The sequence below is a fragment of the Talpa occidentalis genome, unplaced genomic scaffold (assembly GCF_014898055.3).
Source record: "Talpa occidentalis isolate TD23 unplaced genomic scaffold, MPIMG_talOcc4v2.1 talOcc4.12, whole genome shotgun sequence".
Taxonomy (NCBI): domain Eukaryota; kingdom Metazoa; phylum Chordata; class Mammalia; order Eulipotyphla; family Talpidae; genus Talpa; species Talpa occidentalis.
The window spans coordinates 91,245,144-91,266,039 of record NW_023601212.1 but is presented as its reverse complement, the minus strand read 5'-3'; the positions used below and the strand labels follow the sequence as shown (position 1 = coordinate 91,266,039).

The following is a 20,896-nucleotide window of genomic DNA, read 5'->3' as shown; positions in this document are numbered from 1 at the left end:
TTTGTCACCAACCTTCCCTCACTCGACATAAGCACCACAAAAGCTCACACCTTTTGCATGCATTCACCTTTGAACACCTGAAACATTGCATTACCCTAGGCAGGCCAGTTTAATAAATGCTTGTTAAGTGAATGAATTTTGGACATATTATTCAATGGCAGACTAGGTTTCAAATCAATTAAGGTGAGAACAGTAGGCATTATTTTGTTGCTTTCTCTATGAAACATCTAAACAAGCTGTTACTTGCACAATCAAGGGTTAATGTTCTATTTTTTAGCCCCCCTAGCCCTGACTAAGTAGGATGGAAACCGTTATCCTTCTTTTAGCAATATGCGTATTAACTCACTTACAAAGGAATAGGATTTATACACTTTCTAATCAAAGGATCCCTAAAGTTTTGGCCCTCTTAAAAGTTCTTCAGAAAACACAGTTCCAGATTCAACAGCGAATTTCCAAAGAAAATACCAACACCAAAATAGCAATCATTACACTTCACTCTGAATTCCCTACGACAGACGAAAAGAGCACTACTTGATTTTTTTTAAAACCAACACAACATCAACAAAGGAACCTTCTCCCCAATCACTCATTGCTTTCCTCAAATAATCTTTTCACATCCCTTATTGCTTTGTATTCTTCTTTTGAAAGAAAACTAAACAGATCACATAAGACCACCTAAACACAAAGAATCAGCTCCATAAATAAGATGGAAATCAGCACAAGCCGAATGTGTCACTGAAGACTTGTGTGCCAGACACACAAATGCAGAAAAGGATAAAAGCGCTATTGTCCAATTGTAGAAACAAAAAAAGTAATAGGGGGTTTTCTGTTCGCTGAAGTGCATCATGAAGTGTGGGTGGAGAGAAACACAGAAATCCAGAATTAGCCCAACATCAAATCATTCTGAAAAGAGTTGACAACATGTAAATTCCTCACACATAAAGTATTTAGAGCAAGAGACCTTGATTCCTGGGCTATGATGCCATTTAGGAATCCTTGGAAGGGCTGCGGGGTTCCAGCATGCATTGGAGAAAACTGCTCGCCCCAAGCCGGGCAGCGAGGTACTCCCGGGCGCGGAGCTGCTCCGTGCCGGGCTCGCAGGGAGGCTCTGGGACAGGCTCAACACCAAATTCAAAAGAGGTAACCACGGCACCAAGTGCCATAAAAAGAAAAAAAGCGCGCACGCACACACCCCCCCACGGGCACCACCTCGCCCCCCGAAACTAAACTGCAAACAGGGGTGTGGATGGGAGGGGATGCGGGGTGAGGGGGGTGGAAAAAAAACCAACCACGGGTGACCCCCGTCCCACACCGGACCGGCACCGCCTCCAGCCCCATTACCTCGGGCGCAGATGGTTATCGTCCGCAGCCAAGGTGCACAGGAAGGCCTGCGGGTCCGACCCCTTAATTCCAGGGATGTTAATGATTAAAGAGGCTGGGGGTGGGGAGGACAGGCGGGCGGAGGGACTGGGAGATGCACCCCCGCCCCCCTCGGGCTCCCACCTCACCGCGCTCACCTGGGGCAGAGGCCCGGGGGCCGCACCCATCCCGGGCCGCGCGGGCCCCCCAGACCCGGCGGCGGGGTGCCGGGGCGGGAGGCAGACCCCGCGGGGAAGTTTCTGCGCCCCGCGGCTGACACGCCACAGGCTCCCCTCACAGCCCCCCCGGGGGTGCCGTCCGGACGCGGCGCCGGCCTCCACCCCTCCCCTTCCACCGCCCCCCTTTTCTCGAAGGTACCCAACCCCCGCCCTTCATCTCAGCACCCCCCCATTCCTCCAGCCACCCCACCCCCCCAAACTCACAGCTGCTCCAGGGGTTCCTCCAGTCAAACCCGCTCTGGAAACGACGGCGGCCCGGCGGGTCCAAATCACCTACCATCCCCGTTCGCGTTCCCAGGCGCCCCAGCCCCGCCGCCGCCGCCTCTTCTTCCACCACTGCCGCCGCCGCCTCTTCATCTGCGGCCCACCGGCGGCGGCCGCGCCGAAGCCCCGCCCCCCCATCGCCGCCTGCCTCATCACTTCCGGTAACCCCGCAGGCCGCCCGCCCCGGGCGGGGGCCAGGCGAGGGCCGGGCCGGGGGGGGGGGAGTGCGTCACGACGTACGCGGAGACGTGCGAAGCCGTCGCCAAGTAAGGGCAAAGACCGAGCGAAGGGGCGGGTGGGCGTGGAGGCGCCGGGCTGGACCATTGTGGGGGGCGGGGATGGCAGCAGGAGAGCGAGGGGGCAGAGGGCCGGGCGGGAGGGCGAGGCCGGCGGCTGTGCGGGGTGGACGGCGCGGGGTGGGGCGAGCGTGAAATGGGAGAGGCTCGAGGCTACCTCTGACCCGGGGCCAGTGCGCCCCGGCGGTCCGCCGGGTGGTTGGGTCCGGCCTGGCCTACCGACCCGCGGGCCCCGTCGGCCGCCGCTCCGCTGGCTCCCGCGCCGCCTCCTCGGAGCCCGCCGGGGGCTGCGGCGCTTCTGTGGGTGGGGGAAGGCAGGACTGACGCAGAGTGAGTGTAGGGGATGGAGACGCCGACTCCTGGCGCGGGAGACTGGGGGAAGGGGTTGGCTCCCCAGGGGCAGGGATGGGGTGGGGGTGGGGGGGCGGCGTTGCTAGGAGACGCGCTAGTGTGACCCCAGCCGCGCGAGGGCGACTCGGTGTCATCGCCACTGGCCAAGGGAAGCAGCCCAAGGAAGGGGAGGCCTGGTTCGGGGGCGCTGAGATGCCGATTCGGGGCCCCTCTGAGACCTCTGAATCCTTTGGGTTCCTGAGTGTAAAGGGGCCTCGGAGGGGGCAGTCCCGGGGGCGAGAGGCGTCCAGCTGGGGGCGGGTGGGCCCAGACTAGGCCCCAGACAGGAATGGAACCCTCCTGGCACGGTGGGAACCTGTGTCTTAAATCCCCCCCGGTCCACAGACTTGAGGACAAGACTGAGGCCTTGCTCGGTGACCTTATTCGAGCCCAGGGGAATAAGGAAAAAAGCAGCGAGGGATAGAGGCCCCAAAGAATAGTCGTGGGTGAGGTGGTAGCAGGCCGGGGAGGGCCGCTCCAAATCCCGTAAGACTATTCAAAAAGGGCCAGGTTTTGCAGAGATCTGAGAATAGAGTGAAGATAGAAAAGGAGCTTTCTAGGTGGAGAGAAGAACCAGCGGGGAGGGTTCTGAAACGGCGAGAAAGCCAGGTGGCTGGAGCTGAAAGAACCAGGGCAGAGTGGTCTGTGATGGAGCAGTGGCTGGGCCTGATCATGCAAAAGCTTTTAGCCCAAGGTAAGGGTTTGACTTATGTTACCTGCGGGTTTTAAGAAGGGGAGCGACCTGACCTGATAGACATTTTTAAGAACTCACTCTTAACTGCTGTCTAGAAAAGGCTTGAAACAGTCTGACTATTGGGAGACTGTTGCAGTATAGGCCCAAGAGGAGGTGAGGGTGGTGTTGACAGCAGTCTCGGTGGAAATGGAGAGAATTAAATTAAAAATATCTTTTGGAGGTAGAACTTTCAGCACCTGCTGCTGAATTGGATGTGAAGTGTATGGGAGAGGTAGACACCCAGGTTGACTCTGAGGGAAAACCATTTAGAAAACCATTTAGAAAACCGTAAGCTCTCTTTTGAACATGTTGGGCTTGATAGGTCTATTAACCATGGAAATGAAGTTGTCTAGAAGTTAGATTTCTTCTGCTGACCAGTGGAATGCACTTCAGGGGGGAACATGGGGGGTTATTCCTACATCACCTAAGAAGTTGTAGATAAAGATGAAGTCCCCTAAAAATTTTGGGATTCTTTACATTTTGGCATTACCCAAAGAAGCCAAATACCCTTGGCACATCAAGGCCTTAAAGACAAAAGGAGGGCCCTTTAATATCCTGGAATAATGGGGCCCACTCATAATCAGTGCAATCCACGTACTCCCTGGCTATCTTCTATTCATCCTCTTGAGACATGGCTCAAATCTCCTCCATCCCTTCCTCTCCCAGCTGTCAGTACTTCGGTACCGGTAACTTGTGTCCATTATAGCAGTCTGACTGTAATCAGGCTGGGTAACAGTTTATATATGTCTGTCTCCCTGTGGACTGTTGCTTCTTTGTGTCCTGCTGGCTTCAACATGGACAAAGTAGGTAGGAACACTTTTCAGAAGATCTCAACCATGGACTTAACAGCTTCTGACAAAGGGACTTTTGTCCCTGCAGCTGCTGCCAGCCACCACAATCTAGATGGGGCAATCTCATCAAATCTAGAAAGGGATCAGAAGGATCAGAAGGCTTGGGTTTCAATCTTGGATCCTCTGCTGACCAGTGGAGTGGCCTTGAATAAGGCCCTTTCCTTTGAGCTAAAGGTTGGCTAAGACAGATTAAAGATTGCAAACTGATAAAACAGAAAAATACTGCCTGCAAACATTAGGTTTGGCCCCCAAATGATTTAAATTCTTCAGCTTTTCTAGTTTCTGTGGAGGATTGAAATCCTGGCTGGGTAGTTATGAATGAGTGACTGTAGTTGATCTTTAAGCATTGACCTACTTTTCATGTTTCCAGTATGCGTGCGAGCGTGCGCGCGCGCACACACACACCCCTCTAACAGTTCCTCCTACTTCTGCTAACTGATTCTTACCACTTCTAACTGACCCTTGCCTTGTCTTTGTCCCCTAAATATACTAAGGAGGAACAGATGCTTCCATTTCTTTGAATGGAAGGACAGAAGCTTGGTTTCCATTTTGTATTTCTACCCCGTGGGAAAAAATAGTTGCGTATCTCTGGGTTACTATAGCCTGATGGGAGTATAGTAAGGTGTGCTCCTATGCTAATATATTCAGAATGAATATACTTGTCTCATATGGTTGTGTTTGAGGTAGTATAGAAGTCTTTCAAACATCAGTGGTTTTGGTTTTTCTCTATATTTTGAAGATTCCCCACATCACAGAGCTTACCCTAATTTCTTTTTCTTTAGGTAATTTAAAAATATAGTTTCCCCTCCCTTCCCTTTCCTCTCTCTCTGGAACACCTTAGTCTTGTCACCTTCTGTGTAAAAAGATGCTGTTTCAGAGAAAAACTGTGGTATGATTAAGTATACCACACAAGCATATCCTGAGGTTTGCAAAACATTGTGTGGCATAACACTTCCCTTTTTGGATTCTAGTAACCAAAACTAAATCCAGGACAGGAAACAAAACTGCCGTGGGTGTGGGTGTGTGGCCGTGGCTGTGTTGATTGATGGAGGAGAGGGAGGAACTAGGACAGAGATGTGTGGGGCACCATTTAGCTTCAAGGTTATTCTGTTTGGGTAAGAGTGATAGGACACTGTACAGGGTAAGGGTATAGACCAGAAAGTAGAGAGTGTAACAGATCTAGGAGAAAAGCGCTCCAAAGGATAAGCAAGGAATGAAAGATAAAGGAAGGAAAATAGGAAGGGAAGCCCAGGCATGCGTTTGATGTTGGCACCTGAATTACATTTCCAGTAAGAAGTATGCGCTGTGGTCTAAAGATAAGCAATGCCTCCACAGGGTTATTCACTCATCCTGAAGAACAATAGCCCTTTACTGTACAGGGATTATTAATGATCAGGGGAAACAGGTTTAGGAAAAATCCATTACTACCACAAAGCAATAAATTTGCCACCAAGCCACACATTTCTTTTCCCTCCTCTGCAAAGAGGCTTCATTGTCCTCTCCTTATTTCCTCCTATTCAGGTAATATTTGCCTGTGCTAACTCCCAATGCAAGTGATTTGCACACATTATCTTATGAATAATCTTTACACCTCTGAAGAAGTTTCTGTTGTTATCCCATTTTCCTTTTTAAGAAACTGAGGCTCAAAGGAAGACTTGCCTAATGGACTGAAGTCAGAATTCAAACCCAGATTTGACCACAGCAACGCCCACCCTTTCACTCTCCACATCACCATGTGTGGGAAAGCTTTGATTGTCCAGAACCAAGACAGTCATTTTCTGCTCTACTTTCTGGGGCAAGAAAACCTGTTTGCTTTGGCATTAGAGAAGCGTTTCAACTCCTTTGAGGTTTTCCGAATGACAAAAGCTTTAAATTATAGTTTTCTCAGTTGGTTTTGACGCCTCATCATTTGGAAGCGATGGACCTTACTCCTCAAAAGGATTGTTTTACAAGAAAATTATTTTCCTTTATGTTTGGTTTTAAGCTTCACAGAAACAAAAAATCGTTTCAGTCTAGTGAACAAACCCTAACTGACCCTAAAAATATTAAGGATGAGGGTTATGTTGTAGCTAGGTGTCTTAACCTTCCCTAGAAGGAACAGATCCGGCTTCTCTCCAAATAGCAAAGTCTTCAGTTCTTTTTCTGATCCCCAGACGCCACACTCTCGTGGGGCTGATTGTGGGGTCAGGAAACCTACTCCAGGGAACACTGTCTATATTCAGAATGAGGATGGACACTGCTGGTGACTATCCTGTGTGTGTATGTATTCTTCTCACAGAGAGATTTTAAGCTCCTCGTGTGTGCCAGTCCTAAGGAGTGTAATGAATGAGACACAGTCCCTCTTCTCTCCCCACCCCCTTCTCCAAACAGACACAGTGTAGGAAGAAAAGTTAAACAAAATTACAGTGGAGTAGGATGAACATTACTATAAGAGTATGTTGGAGGGGCCTCAGATAACATAGCAGGGAGGCTGACCCCGTCTTTAGTGTGAAGAGGGCACCCCAGGAAAATGATTGAAACCCGGGCATGAGAATCAGGAGCTAGGTGTAAAAAAAGTACATTTTAGTTGTGAGTTGGGAACCTTCATTTGGCAAAAAGCTGGTCCCAGATCTAAGGAGAGAGGGCAGAAGGCAAGGGCAGGCCACCCTCGATACACAGTGAACACACAAGACAGTGATTTCATTTGGGTGAGTTTCACAATCACCGTCGTCACCCCAGCCCATATCAAAGTACTTGGGAGAGAAACTTGACTATGATGAGAAAAAAATTCCGTCTAAGCTCAGTCTTGAAAGAGTGCAAGGAGGGCTTTCTTTGCACCTGGGAAATGAAAGTTAATTCTTGCCTTTTCTTTCCCTTGTTTGTACAGCAACACTCTTTCTTCAGTAGGAAGCAAGGCCTCATGAGAGTCCAACATTTGGAATTTGGACATTCCTGAGACCAGAGTCATACTTCTATAAATTTCATCTGGGGAAAGGGAATTTTCATCTCTGCTCTTCAACTCCTAAATGCCCTGGGCGAGATATGCTGTCCAAAGGCTGGGGAAATTGTACCAAAGGTGGAGAAAAGGGCAAAGTGGATGAAGCCCCAACCACGAGCATTCTTCCCATGGACTCCTGTAAACCCAGATGGAGACGTGCCCGGTGCTTCTCCACCTCCCAGGCCCCTTCCGTACTTACACCCTTAACAGCCATCGGAGAGTGAGTGGGGGTTGGGGATGTATGTAAGTGTTTAGGGACACTGGTCACTGCCCACTGGGAGTCCACATTACTGACTCCAAAATAAAATCAGGGAAAAGCTTATGGTCTCAGGAAATAATCCAACTTTTTTAGCTTTTAATTCCAATATTCCAGTCAATTAGGTGGCATTCAGTGAAACTTTTTGCCATCTGCAGGGCTGGCAGATCAAGATATGTGATAAAATTTTAAACAGAACATTTTAAAAGATGTACCTCAGGCCATAATGTTCCACCTTGCTTAAAACCTGCCAATGGCTTCCTTTTGCTATGAGATTACAAGCCAAGCACTTTCCAAGGCCTGCCCATCCAACCTGTGCTGGGTTCTGCCCACCTGTCTTGACCTCTCCCCCTAGGTGCTCGATGCTCTAACATTGAGGTTGGTTTCCACCTTCTGACCTTTGTTCTTGCTCTTCCCTCTGCCTGTGCCACCTTCCCCTAGATCTTCCCATTAATAGGCTCCTTCCACACCATTCAGGACTTAGCTGTAGGTCACCGGCCACCCAAAAGAAAAGAACCCCCACCTCATTTTCATTCCTCAAGAGCACCTACCACCAGTGTTTTTCTTGTGTATTGACGGCCTCTGCCCTAGAATATAACCTTGAGGAGGGCAGGGACCACAGGTACTTAGTTAGCGCTGGGTCCCGAAAACCACGTGTACATCACACATGTGTATTTGTTAAGTGGATGAACGGATGCTTGGAAGAGCAAGGCCCCCAGTGTGGTAGAGGTGGTGATGAGCCCTGATGTTTCTTCTGTGATGTCAGTTCTCTTTGGAGTGTTGGGGACAGAGATCGCTGAGGGGAGTGGAATAGTCCTGCCGAGGGCACAGCCTCCTTTAAGGCACTGGTCTGTGACACAATTACAGAAGGGCAGTAGCTGGGGGGGTGGGGGGGGCGGGCAGGCAGATGGTATGTGGGAAACCTTATAAAAAGTTTATTGTAATTCATACCAAGGTACCAAAACAATGGTTTTTTGCCCTTCGTAGGAAGAGAAGAGGTTTGTAGAGTTCCCTTTGTCACAATTGGTTAAGATCTTTGAAGCAATTAGTAGACATCCATCCACATCTGCTGATGTCCAGCAGCCTGTCTAGTGATTGGAAGTTTGGGCCCTGACTCCAGACCATCTAGTCTTGAATCCTGGCCCTGCCTCTTACTAGCCGTGTAACATGTTATGCTCTTTGTTTCAGCTTCCTCCTTTGTCAAGCCTCTGGCGTAATAGTAGGTTTTACCTGATAGAATTGCTGTGGTGAGCTGGGGGGTTAAGATGTGCGTAAAGCATCTAGCCAAGCCTCTGACACAATGCAAGTGCAACGCAAATGTGGCTGTTACTATTATTATTACTCTGCTGAGCAAACACAGTGTCTGCCCTCCAGGAATTCAGAGACTCTGGGAAGAAAAATATAACGAAATTGCCAAAGAGCAGTAGCTGACTGTGACAGAAGCAGACAGAGGGTGTTCCAGAAAAGCTGGAGAGTAAACAGGTGTCTCTTAGGTGGGGTAGGTGGCAGGCAGTCCAAATGGACTGATCAGCTCGAGCCTGGACAATCTCCAAGGCATCACCCAGCGGGCTGCCTTAGAGCAGGAGTTCCCAAACTTCTGTTTTTCAGCATCCACCTCACAAGTTTTACTGTTATTCCCCTATATTTTGAACCAGCTTAAATCATTTTCATATATATATTTCAAAAAAGCTCTCCACCACTACAAAACCTAAATCACTGTAAATCATGGGTTCGATGGACTATTAAAAGAATCACAACTGGGCCTCCCCTGGTGGCGCAGCGGTTGAGCGCTGGACTGCGAGGCTGCCCGCAGCCTCTGCAGCGCCTGTTCATTCCCCGGCTGCCGGCAAGGGTCCCATAAATAAAATAAAATAAAATAAAATCTAAAAAAAAAAAAGAATCACAACTAAGAAAATATTTGTATTATACGTCAAAAATCACATCCCCAATCAGTTTTTGGGACACCTGCTTGAGGTCACATTCCCTACACAGGTCAGAGTCTCGGGGGAAGACTGGCACCAACAAACCATCGCCAGGGTCACAAGTGCTGCAGAGAAGACATACAAGCTTCAGCGGAGACCTGATCCAGTGCATGTGGCTCTGGGAGGAGGAATTTCTGAGACCTCCATGTTTTCACTGGAAACTAAAGGATGAGCAGAGGTTGGTCAGGTGAAAAGGAGAGCTCAGGGACAGCCTTCTAGAAAAAGGGAATAGCAGGGGTATGTGCTTCTAATGTGATTAAGAACATGATTCCCTCAACTGAAAAAAGTCCCATAAGAGCACGAGAAATGTTTTTCTTTTCTTGGAAGGAAGTAGTTGGCTGGACTTGTTAATAGTGCCAGTGGGGAAGACAGCTTGAGGCCCTGCTCTCTGGAAATCTTTGGTACTTAGGTTTTCTGGGTCACCTGATGTAGGCAAGGGAATTATCACCTATGTATGTCCCTTTCAGGATTAGTTTTCAAAACACTGAATCATTAATTAAAGTGTTTTTGAAATAGTCCTATTAAGTATCAAGCGTTAGTTCTGCTTGTTACCTTGAATACCCTAATTGTAGGGCTTGTCTATCAGATTATGGTACACGATTGGCTGCCATCTGGAGCTGTGGTTCTCGGAGAAGTAGAAGGAAACCAGTGAACGTCAGGCTTTGGAGAAGGCTGCTGCTGTTGTAATCTGCTAGACCTCCACCTAGCTCCTCGAGTGTCATCCAGTCAAGGAAGTTTGGTCTGCTAATGACAGGGAAGTGAAGCAATCATTAATAGAAGTTAGTTACAGACTCCCTGCCCCTCACAGGAACTGACTCATATTTTCATGTGAAGCCATGGAGTTTTAGGGAGAACCAGAAACTCAGAAACCTGTTTCCTTACCAGGAAAAATGCCATCATCCGATCTGGGTTGATATTATGATTAGCCACAAAGCACGATGTCTTCCCATGGTTTTTATGAATTCTTTTAAGCATTTTTCTGTAAAGAATCATGAACTTGAGATTTGGTATTGGATATAACTTCAGCCCTTTAACTTTTGCATTGGGTGAGGTGTTTTCAAACTTTTCATCAAATGGTTAAATTAAGCCTTGATTCATTCTGTGTTGCTCAAGAAAGGTCGCCAGGGTCAGGATAAGTAGGAGGAACAATCATATTTGAAAGAAATTCTCCATAAGGTGAATTCCTGGCATGTACTTAGAATTTCTAAATAAGCTCCCATCTACTTTCTTTAGCTGCTGAAATTCTCTTAAGCTCAGGACCACCCCAGAGCACATCATCTCCTTGGACAGCCCTCCCCCTGGGGTTGTAAACGGTGTGTGTTCCCAAAGGACTGGAGCAGCCGACTTCCCCATCCTGATGAGCCTGTTTGAGGAAAGCCCAGGACTCATAATGAGGTGTTCCAGTGCCTGGTCCTGCTGCCACTCACTCGCCAAATCTGTCCTCCTCTTCCTAGCCTGCCCATTTGTAAAAGGCACTGCAGTAATCTTACTCCTGAATCAGGCTAATCAGAATCCTCTAGTAGGGGACTTCCCCCTCCCATCTTCCCTGAATTGCTCTCAGATGGTGAAGTAAATAGTAAAGAAGTAGGCTAAAGTTTTTGCATACGTTTGAAAACACACACCTAATGTCTAACAGGAGACTAAAGTATATGGAAATATACAGCATGAACTGGAGCTACATATAACAACACGGACCTTACAAATATGGGCAGAAAAAGCAAGTTGCAGAATGACTGTACCTTTATAGACATAAAGATTTAAATTTGCTGAGCAGTACTCTATCATGGCTAATGTGGAAGTTATGTGTGAGAAAGACAGATAAATTCATGATAGCGGTTCCTTCTCAGAAGTAGGGACATTTGATTTGAAAGAGGTGTATTTGGGGATTCAACTATATATATGATGTGTGTGTATATATGTGTTATGTATAAATATGTAGATATTATATAAATAACTTAAAGTCCTTTGTGAATATATGGCTGTTAATTACATGCTCTAAATCTTTTTATAGATCTGAAATATTTCACAATAAAATAAAGATGACAGGAATTTAATTTTTAAAAATATAGTTAGCTTTAGGGAATATACTTAGGTCTCTTCTCATTTAGTCAAATCCTCTGAAATTAAAATTAATGTTTCACAGTAAAATACCAGAGGGACCTCAGGATCTTCAGTCACAGGAAAGATTGTCAGTTATACTCAATTTATGGTTCTTAAGTGGACAGGGCAGTAGACGAGCAATTCTGAGAAATATTTGCAACAAGGTTATAATAAATTAAGAGAGCCTCTGAATGGAATTGAGCCTGGAGACTCATTTTGTTTGCCCTTCGTGATACTCACACTTTCAAAAATAATGAGTTAGTATCTTTTTGAGATTTCATGTTTTGAAAATGTAGATTGCTCCCTGTTGTTCAATATTAGGAAATCTGACATTCCTAGGCCCTCACTTCTACCTGGCAGCAGCTGGCTGAGGTCATGTAGCAATTGTCCCCTTTTAAGGGGGCTCATCTCTGATTGGCCATAATCCCCATCCAGCTCAGCACCCTCATTTTGTTACCTGCAGGCACCAGAAACACTTGAGTTTGCTCCTGCATTAAATCCAGCTGTTCATTTAACTGGAAAATTCACTTATCCAAAATGTGTCTTCTCTTAGGTATTCAGGGGAGTAGTGCTCTAAAAGGAAATCATTAGTATTGAGATACTCCGGTGAAGAATGTACTGGTTTAAAGAATAGTTAGTGTGAATTTGGGTTTTGCTGTGTTCGGCCGTCGTGGCAAATTCACAGTTGGGCCACCCTCAGCCGTGGGGCTGCCCCAGGCCAGGCGAGAGAGCTGGCATTCCTACCAGGCCACTCTGATGGCACCACCCAGCAGAGCGTTGAGAAAGAGCAGTTATTTCTAGACTAATTAAGGAGCTTGATTTAAAAAATGTACATCTGCCTAGCTGCCTACTGTCAAATTAAATTTTGATGCAAATTTTCCCTCTTCTATTTCAGCGGGTCTGACGATGACAACAGCAACACGACACGAAGTCCTTGGCCTCTACCGCAGAATTTTCAGGCTTGCGAGAAAATGGCAGGCGGCGTCAGGGCAGATGGAGGATACCATTAAAGAAAAAAAGTACATATTAAATGAAGCCAGAACACTGTTCCAGAAGAACAAAAATGTAAGTAGGCCCCCTGTAGAGAGTGCAAGGAGAAGATCAATTTCTTGTTTTGTTCATTGATGTCCTAAAATTGAGAGGTCAGAGCCGCGAGTCACAGTGGCCCAGGGTGGGGCGGCAAGGGGCCGAGGCACAGCCTTGCTAACTTGCACAGCCCCTGGGGAACGGAGTCCAGCCTGGGTTTCAGGCCTCTGTCCTACCAATAAAGGTCCCAACGGCCCCCCTCAGAACCCCATCCCCCACCCCCACCGCCTGGGTGGCAGCAGTGCCCATGGGTGCGATTCCTCCCGGTGCTGCTGCCAGCCACTCCCAGAGGAGGCACGCAGCTCAATGCTGTTTTCAATTCAGAAACTGTTCAAAGCCTCCAAATATAAACCCATTCAGCGGACAGAGAATAGAGTTAAGACACAGGGTTCTCTTCATAAGTTAACTTTGAACTTGAGCCTCTTTGACTACCAGAGAGTTTGCCCTTTGGGATCACAAATTAGGCGAAATAGTGCCTCCATTAGCTGGTGGAACAAAACTGAACACCCAGGCACCAGGAGCCAAAACCCAGTTCTAAGAGGCTTGATTTGACCCATCCCAACAAATCATAAAGCGTGAGCTGTTAGCATGGAGAGTGGCTTTCAGCTCCTGCCTTTTCTTTTCTCCTCTTCACTGATACCATGGATTCAATGGTGTCACTGTTCCCCTCATGAAACCCCTGACAATCTCTCCTCTTTATTTTTTTCACCCTGACTGCAGTTCTGTCTCTTTTTTTTTGGCCCTGTCTTCTCCGCATACCCTCCCGCCAACTGCAGGGGCCTCTGAAGGTCAGCGCTCTGCGCTGAGCCCAAGGAGCAAGCTACCACCTCTTGGCTCCAGTTTCCATTTCTGAATATCCAGCCTCCTGAAAGACCTCCACAAATATAATGGTCCAAAGCAAAACTCATCTTTCCAACAGAATGCCTCCCTTCCTGGCTGGCCCGATTTGGTCATGGCTCCTGTCACCTGTGTGCTTATGCTTTCATTCAGCAAGTGCCCACCATGTGCCAAACACCAGACTAAACATTGGGGATAGAAAAGAAGCAAAGCCAAAGCAGGTCCCTCAAAGATGTTTTAGCATTAGATGCAGTGAAATGTAGAATGACCATTGGAATAAGAGCTACAACAGAAATCTCCCAAACTACAGTACCGTCCCCTACTCAGAATCTCTGCAGCCTCCTCTGCTTTATAAAACGAACCTCCTTGTGAAGTTTTCTCAATGCTGCTGGCTCCTCCAGACCTTTTCTGCACCTAGGGAAGATGATGCATGCCTCTCCAGCCTCTTCCCCCCTGCAGTCTTTGAACAGTCTTTTGAAGAATGGAAATAAAATATTGCAACTGCTATTTCTATTTATTGTTATTGCATCTTTAAAAAAATGTCTATTTGTGTATGTGTACAATGAATTGGTTAGTATATTCAGTGAGCTTATTATTTTATAAATCAATGTAAATACTATGTGTGCTTAGAAACTTTTTATTGAAAAGAGTAGATAATCGAAGAGTTTGGAGACCATTGGCTTATACTCACCCCTAAGTAGTTGGTCATCTCTTTTTGTTTCATTTATGTTGATGTGATCTCCCAGCCAGACTGCCACTCACTTGAGCACATAATACTTTCCTTATACTTTTCTAGTATGTCCTATGAGACCCTGCTCTTGGGTGTCACTAAATGAATATTTACAAATGCTTTGATTTCATTTGGCCTCCAGGAAGTATTCCTCAATTGCTCTGCCCCCACCCAACCCCGTGATGGATACCTGTTCTGAATTCCTGCATAGCAGCCTGCAGCAGTCATTACCCTTGCTGCTTATATACCACCATGCCTTTTCTGTAGCTTATGTCCGCCCAGTAATGATCTCAATAATTGAAGGTAGGGATGTGGCTCACAGTGTCCAGCCTATTGCTGGGGAGATCATAACAGTGCATGCCCAATAAGTAGAGCACTCACCTGAGAACTGCCCTAGACCCTTTGGATATTCACTTAGGGCCATATTCAGTCCTTCCTTGGCCTCTGCTTGAATTGGCCTAATGTGGTATGTGACAGTATGTAAGTGGGGAATGTAAGGATTTGTTGGAGATGGGGTAGGGGTGGGGGTACCAATGGGTTTTTAATTTTAAGGTATGTATTTATTTCACTATTAGGAAAAAACAGAATATTACACCACAGTTTCACATATTTAGGCGAGATTGCTTGAGAAGAGTGTGCATTTAAGGAAAAGTTTAGTATAGGTGGTGTGTGGATATGGTAAAATCATGCAGGTGGCCTCTGGATGACTGAATTTGGAGAACTCTAACCCAAACTTGTTCAGGTGGACTGCTGGAGTCCCAGAATCACTTAACCTCCTTAGCTGTATCTTTATCAGAGACTTCTTTTCCCCATTCCCTCATGCAGACATAAGTAGTTTCTTGTAACCTCACTTGCAGGAAGTCTTAATCATAAATTGCTCTGAATCCTAATAGGCAAATGGGAACATGGAAATCTATTCCCAAGGTGGACATCAGAGCAAAAGCTTCTCAGAAGCACAGGGGTCAGAAAGCTGGGCCTCTGACCCAAGGGACCCAGCTGTGGTTCCAAGTATTACAGTTCCTGGAACTCTTCTGCTCCAAGAGGTACCATAGGGCAGGAACGCCCTTGGAATTTCCAAGCCACACTGACCCAGACTTCACTGTGGGTGTCATCTGGGGCTGATGCAATCCCAGCTCTGCTTTGAGGCCCCCTTGCAAATTCTTAGCAGACTCATATGTTGACTCATTTCCCAGCCTCAGGATGAGTTTCTCCCCTTCTTCTACCTGGCTTTCTGTTTTTAAAAATGAACTTCTCCTTTATTTGAAACGAGCATCCACAAATTGACTATTTTGGATTTTCAAAAAGTATTTCTTCCCATTATGAATGAAAAAGGCGGTTTATAGTTAAAAATAAGAGGCGGGTCATCCTCTAATATCTTACTTATGGGAGTTCTAGAGAGTAGTTTCTAGAATAACTGGGTTGCTTCAAAGTTTGACCAACATAGGAGGGTTTGGGGAGAAGCACTCTCGTTCAGTGTTCATGGGAGTGTAACATAGAAATTGTTCATGGGGGATATGAATGTGTGCAACCTCTAGAAGGAAAGTTAATTCTAGAAGGAATAAATGTGAGAATTACAAATTCATGAACATATACCCTTTGATCCAGCAATTCTCTCCAGGAATTTATCTTTTTGTTTCATTTGCACATGAACCATGAAAGTTTTAGAGGGATCTATAACAGAATTGTTTATGTCAAAAGATTATAAATAACCTAATATCCATCAATAGAAGGCTGGTCAAATTCTCATATAGCTTTATGTTGGAGTTTTGTGGAGCTGTTCAAAAGAATGGGGCAGCTTTGTATGTGTAAATATGGAAGGAGCTTCAGGTTGTTTGTGAAAAAAACAAAATTCAGAACAAAGTTAGATATCATTTGCATAAGGAAAAAAACTAAGCACAGAGACCACTGTGTAACACCATGCACACAGACTAATTGAAAATGGATAAAAGACTCACATGTTAAGACCTGAACCCATGAAATACATGGGAAAAAAACTTAGGCCACATGCTCTTTGAAATCAGCTATAAAGATATGTTTGGGGATCTACCTCCAATGGCATGGGAAACAAAAGCAAATACACAAATGGGACAACAGCAAACTAAAAAGCTTCTGTACTGCAAACGAAACTTGCACCAAAACAAAAAGATGTCTTATGTGGGAGAAAATATTTGAACATCATACTTCTGACAAGGGTATTAATGTCCAAATATGCCAAAAACTCATAAAACAAAACAACTTGATTAAAAACAGGCAGAGAATGTGAGTAGATACTTCTCCAAAGAAGACGTAGAGCTGGCCAATAGGCACATGAAAAGATGTCCATCATCTCTTATTATGCAAATCAAACCAACAATGAGGTATCACTTCACACCTCTGAGAATAGCAATTATCCAAAAGATAAGCAACAACAAGTGTTGGAGAGGATGTGGAGAGATGGGATTGTAAAGCAGTGCAGCCATTATGGAAAGCAGTATGGAGAGTTCTCAAAAAATTAAAAATAGAAAATCCATATTCCAGAGATCCTACTTTGGCTATCTACCCCCAAAGTGCAAAAACAATTTTTTTTTTATTTTTATATTCCCCATACAATTGCAACCCCCTGATTTTGACCCCAATCTCTCCTTTCCCCACCCCCACCCCGCAAAGTGTGTCTCTGGTTCATAGTTATTTGTTGATTTTGATTTTTTTTCTTCCTTATAGTTATTCTTTTTCCTGGTCCCTTATTTCGGTTTTCTAGATACCTGCTAGGAGTGAGACCATCCGGTATTTTTCTTTTTCTTTCTGGCTTATTTCACTGAGCATGATCCCTCCCAGCTCCATCCATATTGCTGCAAATTGCATGTGTTTATCTTTTTTGAATGCCAAGTAATATTCCATTGTGTATATGTACCACATCTTCTTGGTCCAGTCATCTATTTTTGGGCATTTGGGTTGTTTCCAAAGCTTAGCTATTGTAAATTGTGCTGCTATAAACATAGGGGTGCAGGTGCTCTTTGGAATTGATGTTTCTGTGTCCTTTGGGTAAATACCTAAGAGTGGAATTGCTGGATCATATGGAAGCTCTATCTTTAGTAGGCTGAGGAATCTCCACACAGTTATCCATTGTGGTTGGACCATTTTGCACTCCCACCAGCAGTGCAGGAGAGTTCCTTTTTCACCACATCCTCGCCAACACTAATGATAAAGGACCGATCACAAAAATCTACAAAGAGCTGATGAGACTCAACAAAAACAAAGAAAACAATCCAGTCAAAAAATGGGCAGAAGAGCTAAAAAGAAACTTCTCCAAAGAGGAATTACAAATGGCCACCAGGCATATGAAAAAATGTTCAACGTCACTTGCAATCAGGAAAATGCAAATCAAAACTACAATGATACCATCTCACACCAGTGAGAATGGCACATATTAAAAAAACTAACAAAAACACTAATTTGAAGAGATATGCACCCCCCATGTTCACTGCAGCATTATTTACAATAGCCCAGAGCTGAACACAACCTTGTACCCACTGTCTAATGAATGGGTGAAGGAGATGTGATGTATGTCCACAATGGACTACTAATCAGCTATAAAATCATATGAAATCCTGCTATTCTGCAGCAACATGGATGGACCTAGAAGGTCTTATCCTTAATGAAATAAGCCAGACAGCAAAAGACACTACATTTCACTCATGTGGTACATAGGGGAAAACAGATGAACTAAGTAAAACAAAAATTTTTTTGGATTCTAAAACCAATTAATGGTTACGAGGAAGATGAGTAACTCAGTGCAAAGGGAACACAATGGTATGATGAATTATGGAACTGCACTTTTAGCGGTGAAGTTAATGTAGTATATACACATGTTGATTTTTAGTGGTGCACACCTGAAACATAATGCAATTTTTAATTTAATTTTTTTTTAAGATTTATTTTATTTATTTATACAAGCCCTGGGTACAGTCAGAAGCGCGGGAGGGTGAGATACTTCACCAGAGCCGGAGCGGGGAACAAAACAGGCAGACTGACGAAATACACTGCTGAGGGGAGTAGTGGGTGCGGCAGGAGAGGTCTGCACGCCATGTGGGACCCTCGCCGGCGGCCGGGGATCGAACTGGCACTGCAGAGGCTGCAGGCAGCTTTGCTGCCCAGTGCTCAACCACTGCGCCACCGGGGAGGCCTATATGTGCCTATATGTGCATAAAATGTCCCTGGAAGGACAAACAAGAAACTGCTGATACTTTTAGTTCTTGAGAAGGGGAACTGGGAGAAAGGGATAGGGGAAGAATGCTTTACATTATATACTTTTCCATTATTTGAATTATATTTACCATCTGTTTCTATTGCCTGTTTCAGTGCTTTTTTTAATTATTCCACAATAAATTTTACATTAAATTCCTTTTGATTTTTAAATGATTAATATTTAATTTACTGACTAGTGAACCGCAAAAATTTAAGAAAATGTACACCTGTACTTCAGCATTAGAAAGATGCTAATATTCTCATATTTTCCCCTCTTTTAATAGCTCACAGACACAGACCTGATTAAACAGTGTATAGATGAATGCACAGCCAGGATTGAAATTGGACTGCATTATCAGATTCCTTACCCAAGGCCGGTAAGTATGGCTGCAGTTAATAGGTGGTAGGTTCTTATCCTGGTCGACTCAGCTATTTCCAGAAATATAAACCAAAAAGGCTTGTGTTAGTGGTGAAATCTAGAGCCACTCTAGGAGACATATTGGAAATAAACTATTCTTGCATGCCAGCCACCCATCACAACAAACTAAAATGTTAGTGCATGCCTGGCCACTGCTCCTTGTACAATTTCCCCTCATAGAAGGTTGATTTTCAACTTTTTTATGGAAATATTTTTTACTTTCCTTATTTTTGATGTTTGTTGTTAACAACAACAACAATAAATCCTAACTTTAGACCTCAAAAGAAGGTACACGATGAAAAGTGAGAATTGCCAAATATTTTTACCTCAGAGAAGTGACCTCTATAACGGGTAGGTGGACCATATGAAACTGCTGATATTCAACTGTTGGCCTATAAAAACAGCAACTTTCAATTGCATTGGCTGTACTTAATTGTTTGGTAACAATATCCTTTTAGACTTTTCTTCCTATACTCATCTACATACATTTTCTTAAAGTATAGGGGATGTTGAGCATTGTGTCCTATGGAAAGACTGTACCAGCAACCTCTTAGTAGATATTTAGGTTCATTCCATTTTCCCAGTATACACAGAACACCTGTTTACACATACTTTTTTTCTCATATTCTTTGGTTCCTCATCCCACTATGTGATCTGTGGTTATTGTTTTTCCTCCATGCAAGCAATAAGGCCCAACCTCTGGAATCAGACAGGTCTGGGTTCAAACCCTAGTGCCACCACTTAATATATAATCTTGAACAAGTTATTTAACTTTGAGCCTCCATTTTCCCATCTAAGAATATTAGAATAATTCCTTATGGGTTTATTGTAAGGATTAATGAGTCAGTATAGATTTAGCTCTTAGCAGAGAGCATGGTACCTAGTAAATCCTCAATGAATATAAGCTGCTGCAGTGATTTTAATTCTTAATATTATTCTTATTCTTATTCAGATTCATCTGCCACCAATGGGCCTTACCCCATTACAAGGCCGGGGACTTAGAAGCCAGGAAAAACTGAGGAAACTTTCCAAACCAGTGTATCTCAAGTCTCATGATGAGGTTTCTTAATCCAGAAGAAAGTTTATTTCTGAGAATGATGAGCCAATTAAGTCTCGAATGTAAACCAGATGACAAAACCCTTCTCCTTGATTAAGAGCAAAAATTCAGATACCTTCTTAAAGCCTTCCCTTGATGTGTGCTCCCACATCCTGTGGTTTGATCTGAGTGGGCCATGCTAACACTGAGGTCCCTGAAGAATCATTTGGAATCAAGACTTAAGGCCTATGGAAGGAAGGCAGGAGGATGATGAAGCTTTTCATGGCGCTGCCTTTCACCAGACATGCCAGCTGCTACAAAGAGATTACTAGTTGCCAGAACTTTTCAAGTTACAGATTTACCTAAAAGTGTGTGCTTTATTGTCTTTTCATCCTTCCAGTTTCCAGATAAATACCCCTTAATAAGCGCATCATTGAATTGATCATGGGTGAGATCTAGCTTCACCCCTAACGTACACATACACAAAAGTTCATATCTTCAATAAATGTAAAAGTTTATCGTGAAGCCTATGATATTACTTATGATGCACTTGGGGTCTGAAAGTCTCACTTGAAATACTGCATTTGTTGTATTTTACCTTATTGAGATTAGAAAGCACAAGGGCCAAACTGACTTACAAATTATGTTCAAACAGAACAAGTACACATAAAAACACAAAGGGCTAATACCCTGCATATGCGAGTTGGGTAAGATTCCTATGGCAAGTGACTTGCACACCAGTATCGTTCTCTGATGACAGAGAGCATAGGCATATCCATTGAGACACACCCATCAAAATTTTGGTCTTTTTTTTTTTTTATAATCCTGTTCCTGTTTCTTCTTTTTTTTTTTTTAAAGATTTATTTATACAAGAACCAGGGTACAGGCCAGATGTGTGGGAGAGTGAGAGGATTCACCAGAGACAGAGCAGGGAACAGAACAGGCAGACTGGCTGAAATACACTGCTGAGGGGAGCAGCAGGCGAGACAGGAGAGGTCTGCTCGCCATGTGGGTATCTCGTGGCCAGCCAGGATCGAACCAGCGCTGCAGAGGCTGTGAACAGCTTCACAGTGCTGTGCTCAACCACCTGCGCCACCAGGGAGGCCCTGGTCTCCATT

The 20,896-nt window shown here is 44.9% G+C and overlaps 2 protein-coding genes across 13 annotated transcripts in view; one reads left to right on the top strand and one right to left on the bottom strand.

Annotated features, from left to right (window-relative positions):
- DCUN1D3 (defective in cullin neddylation 1 domain containing 3) overlaps window positions 1-2,372 on the bottom strand; it is a 35,885-nt gene extending 33,513 nt beyond the window's left edge. The window contains exon 1 of one of the 3 annotated variants that reach the window (XM_037507481.2): window positions 2,316-2,372. The gene's annotated coding sequence lies outside the window, so the exon portion shown is untranslated. Of the gene's footprint in view, window positions 1-1,802; window positions 1,933-2,315 lie in introns of those variants that run through there. The other 2 variants (XM_037507480.2, XM_054693813.1) reach the window with 2 other exon arrangements.
- On the top strand, window positions 2,096-20,331 carry LYRM1 (LYR motif containing 1). 10 transcript variants are annotated; one of them, XM_054693814.1, is made up of 6 exons: window positions 3,205-3,242; window positions 9,358-9,525; window positions 9,934-10,101; window positions 12,343-12,512; window positions 18,609-18,701; window positions 19,695-20,331. In XM_054693814.1, the coding sequence occupies exons 3-6, from the start codon at window positions 10,095-10,097 to the stop codon at window positions 19,809-19,811; spliced, it is 387 nt and encodes a 128-aa protein (XP_054549789.1). In that variant the 5' UTR covers window positions 3,205-3,242; window positions 9,358-9,525; window positions 9,934-10,094; the 3' UTR covers window positions 19,812-20,331. The 10 variants fall into 10 exon arrangements, with proteins under 10 accessions (XP_037363389.1, XP_037363386.1, XP_037363391.1 ...); XM_037507489.2 differs by lacking the exons at window positions 3,205-3,242; window positions 9,934-10,101 and adding an exon at window positions 2,107-2,128; XM_037507488.2 differs by lacking the exon at window positions 9,934-10,101.
- Window positions 20,332-20,896: the final 565 nt, after the last annotated feature.